This window comes from Mandrillus leucophaeus, unplaced genomic scaffold, assembly GCF_000951045.1.
Source record: "Mandrillus leucophaeus isolate KB7577 unplaced genomic scaffold, Mleu.le_1.0 Scaffold32, whole genome shotgun sequence".
Classification (NCBI taxonomy): domain Eukaryota; kingdom Metazoa; phylum Chordata; class Mammalia; order Primates; family Cercopithecidae; genus Mandrillus; species Mandrillus leucophaeus.
The window spans coordinates 1,913,081-1,919,080 of record NW_012103365.1 but is presented as its reverse complement, the minus strand read 5'-3'; the positions used below and the strand labels follow the sequence as shown (position 1 = coordinate 1,919,080).

The 6,000-nt window shown below is 47.8% G+C and overlaps 1 protein-coding gene across 1 annotated transcript in view; it reads left to right on the top strand.

The window, feature by feature from the left end:
- The window catches only part of GGA2 (golgi-associated, gamma adaptin ear containing, ARF binding protein 2), a 33,073-nt gene that overhangs the window by 5,875 nt on the left and 21,198 nt on the right, over positions 1–6,000 (top strand). Inside the window, exons 6-8 of the mRNA XM_011987929.1 lie at positions 2,607–2,710; positions 4,387–4,467; positions 5,028–5,165. Of these exons, the coding sequence (XP_011843319.1) occupies positions 2,607–2,710; positions 4,387–4,467; positions 5,028–5,165 (323 nt within the window). The remainder of the gene's footprint in view (positions 1–2,606; positions 2,711–4,386; positions 4,468–5,027; positions 5,166–6,000) is intronic.

Genomic DNA, 6,000 nt, shown 5'->3' with positions numbered 1-6,000 from the left:
TTATTTATCTTTTAAAATTCTTGGTTGCTTAAAAATTTTTTTTTTTTTTTTTTTTTTTTTTTGAGACAAGGTGTTGCCCCATCACCTAGGCTGGAGCACAGTGGTGGAGTCATGGCTCACTGCAGCCTCGACCTCCTGGACACCAGCCATTCTCCTGCCTCAGCCTCCCAAGTAGCTGGGACTACAGACATGTGCCACCATACCCAGCTGATTTATTCACTTATTATTCTCCCACCCGCACCCCAACACACACACACACACACACACACACTCTCACTCTCCCTCTGTCTCTCTGTATCTCTGTCTCTGTCTCACTTGCTCTCTTACTTACACCAAATATTTTTATTTTTTGTAGAGACAAGGTCTTGCAATGTTGCCCACACTGGTCTCAAACTCCTGGGCTCAAATGATCCTCCCACCTCAGCCTCCCAGGCGTGAGCCGCCATGTCCATCTTTAACCTCTTTTCCTGAAATAGTGGAACCTTACTGTGAAGTACAGATAAATGCTACCTATGAGCCAGAGTGTGAAAAATGCTATTGTGATAAAAGTAACAATGTGCAGACAGATCTTTCAGTACTTTTTTTTTTTGAGACAGAGTCTTACTCTGTCGCCCAGGCTGGAGTGCAGTGGGACGATCTCCATTCACTGCGACCTCTGCCTCCTGGGTTCAAGCGATTCTCATGCCTTAGCTTCTCAAGTAGCTGGGATTATAGGCACCCGCCACCATGCCCGGCTAATTTTTGTATTTTTAGTAGAGATGGGGTTTTACCATGTTGCTCAGGCTGGTCTTGAACTCCCGACCTCAAATGATCCGCCTGCCTCAGCCTCCCAAAGTGCTCGGATTACAGGCGTGAGCCACTGTGCCCAGCCGTGGATTTATTTTTAATTGACACATACTTATACACATTTATTGGAGACAGTGTGATATTTTGGTTCATGCATACAATGTGTAGTGATCAAATCAGGGTAATTGGCATATCCATCAGTGAGGTAAGGAGTTTTTAATCCCTGGAATTGGGTAGAGCTTTCCTTTTGGTAGGCAGGATTTGAACTGGGTGTGAGATTTGTTGTTGCTGTAGTTACATCAGACTTCAGATTCCTCTGGTGTTAGCCTGTATTTAGGTTGGGGGCTAGTTTGTTAGTTTTTTCAGGATCTGTTCTCTCAGCTGTAGGTCTTCACTTTCCTCTGCACCTCAGAGAGAGCCTTTCTCGTTGTTCTTGCCACTTGTAGCAGTAGATAGCTGTCCCTTGTCAGAGGGATAGGGTGGTGGGCAGAGCCAGTCTTTGTTCTGGTTCACCCTGGTTCTTAGGCAGGCACTGCATCCTGGGTCTTGGTAGGATCTGTTTGTGATCCTGCCTCACCCCAGTGTAGATCTGGGCCCAGGACATAATTCCTGTTCCTCCTCCTAGGGTACTAGGGTTTGTTTTTGTTTTTTCTCCCCTATTTCTTCTCTAGCTGCTGTGGGTTCCACCAGTGTTATAAGGCTGCAGCGTTTGTTCCTCTTCTCCCTGTAATCCTGCCTTCAGGCCTTCCCGCTGTTTTTGTGAGCCTCTGGAGAAGAGCTTATTTTCTTTCTGTTGCAGCCTCCAGAAATTCTGTATTCTCTTGGCAGCTCACACTGGCCTGTAAACAATTTTAAAATAATTCTAGCTTAGTTGTTACTATTGGTATTGCCTTTTGTCAATCCTTGGAGGTTGTTTTTTTCCTTAGATTTCAGGTTACTTGGTGGTTGCCCTGTGATCTGAGCTCTCTGATGGATTCAAGGAAGTTGTAGGCTGGGCATGGTGGCTCACGCCTATGATCCCAGCACTTTAGTAGTTTGAGGTGAGGAATCTCTTGAGGCCAGGAGTTTCAGACCAGCGTGGGCAACATAGCGAGACCCCATCTCTACAAAAAATTTTTTTAAAAATTAGCTGGGTGTGGTGGTACCCACCTGTAGTCCCAGCTACTTGGAAGGCCAAGGTGGGAGGACTGCTTGAGCCCAGGAGTTTGAGGCTGCAGCAAGCTGTGATCATACCACTGCACTCTAGCCTGGGAGACAGAGCAAGAATCTGTCTCAAAAACAACAAAAATGTTGTGAATTTGCGCACTTTCCAGTGTTTTGTTGTTGTCACAGTGGGGGTGATAGTTCCCACCCTTGTGTGTCCTGTTTGGAAGATGGGAATCTGAATTCCTTTTTATATTGGGCTCTTAAAAAAAGGAACCCGGGTTCAGAATGGACTGTTGTTCCCTGTCACATGCACTCAGCATTTTCAGGAGCTTCATCAGGGACCCACCAGACACTTTTGATCCCTGGGAGGTTATGTAGCTGGATAAACTGATTCATGTTTTTATAGCATAGGGCCCACAGACTGCAGGCCTTCAGGACTGGCTCTTCTCTGACATAGTTGGCTCTGATGTCCCGGGCACCATGGTGGTCCCTTGGATTCTCCTAAGAGATGATGTAAAACTTCATTCATAGACTGGGTGTTGTCTTTGAAGGCTGTTGACAGTGCTTTCCTAGCATGGTATCAGGAACCAGGGGTTTCTGGACTTTATACTGGATTCTGGCTGAAGTTTCTGGGTACCATATTGGTATCTTAACTTTGTAAATTGCATTTTTAGGAATTATAAAACAAGACCCTAAACTACCAGTGGATAAAATCTTACCCCCACCATCTCCCTGGCCCAAGAGCTCCATCTTCGATGCTGATGAAGAAAAGTCCAAGGTAAGGAACCAGACCTGCATGGTGTCTGATCAGACCTTTTCCCTTAGGGACTGTAAATGCCCTTTGATGCTTGAATCAGATTGTGAAGGGGGGCAGGTTACGTGGATTCTCCTGTCCAGACAGGCCCTTAGGAGTGAGGTAGCAGAAGATTTGGGTGCATTCTTTACGGATAAGCCAACTAAAAAGGTGCTGGACTCTTTGTGCCCTCTCCCTTTTCTGCACAGCCTTCCTTGGGGAAAGAAGGTGCAGAAGGCTAGCTCATGGGAAGTGTGGGTGATGGGTCATGTCCTCTATGGGTGTGGTATTGGGGTGGGGAAGGTGGAAGGACTTGCTGCTGTGTGTTGGTTCAGCTCTTTCTCAGTGCCAGTGAGCCTGGCCCTATCCATTTTTCATCCACTATGAACTCCCCAAATCATTGTTCCTTGGACATCAGTATCTAGAGGGACAAGAAGAGTAAGGTGGCCAAGACCCAGGGATAACTCTATGATGCCTGTGAGTGGGGAACCCTTTGGCCTAGTGCTGGCAGTGTTTTCAGTCATGACTGTTCTTGGTCAGTCACAGGTCTAGTTCATGGAGTGTCGGAAGGCTACACGCTATGTACTCATTTCTGTGTGGTATGGTCTGCCTGCCAACGGCACCCCCTCCCTGTACCCACTCCTTGGGCCTAGATACTCTGTGGCCATCAGGTCCCTGTTGTTAGAATGAGCAAGACTAAGTCTAGGCTCCGGGCCGTCTTTCTCCCTGGCTTTCCTCCTGCTTAGTGCCTTGGGTTTGCAGAGGGTGGGAGGAGCTAGGAAGGAGGTATGGTGTGACTTCTGAGAAAGAATCCTGTGTTACTAGCCCTCATTTTCCCCACTTTTCCTGCCATCCGTTCCATGAAGATTGAGTGACTTCTCTGTGCCAGGCATCCTGCTAGGCATTGGAAATGAAGGGATGAACAAGATCACCAGGGTCTGTCGCATCGTAAAGCACATGGTCCAGGGCAACTGCAGACCTAGCACCCTTTTGGGCCAGAGAATTCCCTGTCGCTGGGGACTGTCCTGTGCACTGTAGGATGTTCACAGCATTCCCGACTCTACCCACGAGCTACCAGTAGCACCCCTTCTCTAGTTGTGACAACCAAATTTCTCCAGACTTGGCCAGACATCCCCTGGGAGAAGTAATCCCCCACGTCCCCCTATCCTACTGAAAACCAGTGGCGGGCTGGGCACAGCGTCTCATGCCAGTAATCCCAGCACTTTGGAAGGCCGAGGCAGGCGGATCACGAGGTCAAGAGATTGAGACCACCCTGGCCAACATGGTGAAACCCCGTCTCTACTAAAAACACAAAAATTAGCTGGGCATGGTGGCACGTGCCTGTAGTCCCAGCTACTTGGAAGGCTGAGGCAGGAGAATGGTGTCAACCTGGGAGGCAGAGGTTGCAGTGAGCCAAGATCACGCCACTGCACTCCAGCCTGACAACAGAGCAAGGCCCGGTCTCAAAAAAAAAAAGAAAAACAGTGATGTATTGGGATAGTCAGAGTGCCTGCATCATAGTGTCCTTGGGACCATTTGGTGAGAGAGTGCATGTAAAATGTGTGCACTGTTGTTAGTGTTAACTCTTCTGTAGCTGCTGCTTCTGCTCTGGTCCTGAGGGAGTTGTGGTCTCACTTACTCTTCCTGTTCACTCTCTCCAGCTTCTGACAAGGCTTCTAAAGAGCAACCACCCTGAGGACCTTCAGGCCGCAAACCGGTTAATCAAGAATTTGGTCAAGGAGGTGGGCATTCTTCCAGTTGGTTCAGTAGAAGCAGCATTTGACAAAGGCTGAAGGACAGTGCGCATGAGCCTATGCTTGAGGGGTAGAGGAATGGTTGCCTGGGAGAAAGAGTGGCTCCTAGCCCTGAACTCTGGGGAACAGCCATAGGCTCCCTCGAGGGCAGCAAGGTGGTGATTGGAAGCAGAAACCCCGCTGCTGCCGTACTTCTCAGCTGCTTTCATCCATGCTGCTCAAAGCATTTCCTAGACACCAGCTTCAGTCCCAGCAACAGGTATTGGTATGGACAAAGTCCAGGTTTAGAAAACTGCTTTTCAAAGGGCTTGAGGCTGGTGGCACAGAGGCAGAGGTCACGGTCACCATTCCCCAAACTACGGTTTCCTCCCCAGGAATTCTGGGCTTTTGAGTATTTTTTCATCCACTGTGTGAGCTCTCCCATGCACTTAACGTCCTGGTGACTCCCCTGAGTGAGCTCTCTCAATAGTGACTCTTTCCCATCCCTTGTTCAGGCTTCAGCCAGAGTTTCTGCTCCTTCACTCCCATCCTCTTCTTTTTCCCAAAAGGAACAAGAAAAATCGGAGAAGGTGTCCAAGAGGGTCAGTGCGGTGGAGGAAGTGCGAAGCCATGTGAAGGTACTGCAGGAGATGCTGAGCATGTACCGCAGGCCAGGGCAGGCCCTGCCCGACCAGGAGGCCCTGCAGGTAATCTTCAGGTGTAACACAGGGGGCTGCACGTGTTTACTAAAGTGATTTCGCAGTGCTTTCACCTGTATGCACCCATGAAGCCATCTCAGAGTCAAGATGGTAAACATATCTGACACCTCCCCAGATGTCCTTGTGCTGCTTTGTTCTCCTTTCCTGTCTCCCCTACCCTGCAATCCCCGGGCAGCTACTGATTTGCTTTCTGTTCTGATTTGCTGACAACTCCCAGACTCTTGTATAAATGGAATGATGCAGTACATAACCCTCTATTTTTGCCTGGCTTCTCGATCTCACTCTAGATCCATCCCGTTGCTGTGTGTAGCAGTAGCTTGTTTCTTCTTACTGCCAGGTACTATCCCATCACCTGGATATACCACAGCGTGTAACTATTGATGGGCCTTGCGTTGTTTCCATCTTTGGGTGATTATGAATCACGCTGCTATAAACAGTTGTGTACACGGGATTTTGTGTGAACATCTATTTTCATTTCTTGTGAGTAAATGTCTGAAATTACTAGGTCATATGCTAAGTATATATTTAACTTGTTAGGAAACAAAGTGGCTAAGCTATCTTCCAGGGTAATTGCACCATTTTACAATCCTAACAGCAGCATATGCAAGTTCTAGCTCCTCCACATCTTGAGATCTTAATTTTTATATAGCATCTTTATTGAGATAAAAATTAACATACCATAAAAGCAAGCATCATATCTACCTAGTTGTAGAATATCTTAATCACCCCTAAAAGAATCCTTGTACCCATTAACAGTCATTCCCCCTTTCCCAAACTCCCCTTTCCCCAGTCCTTGGCAACCACTAATCCACTTTCTGTCTCT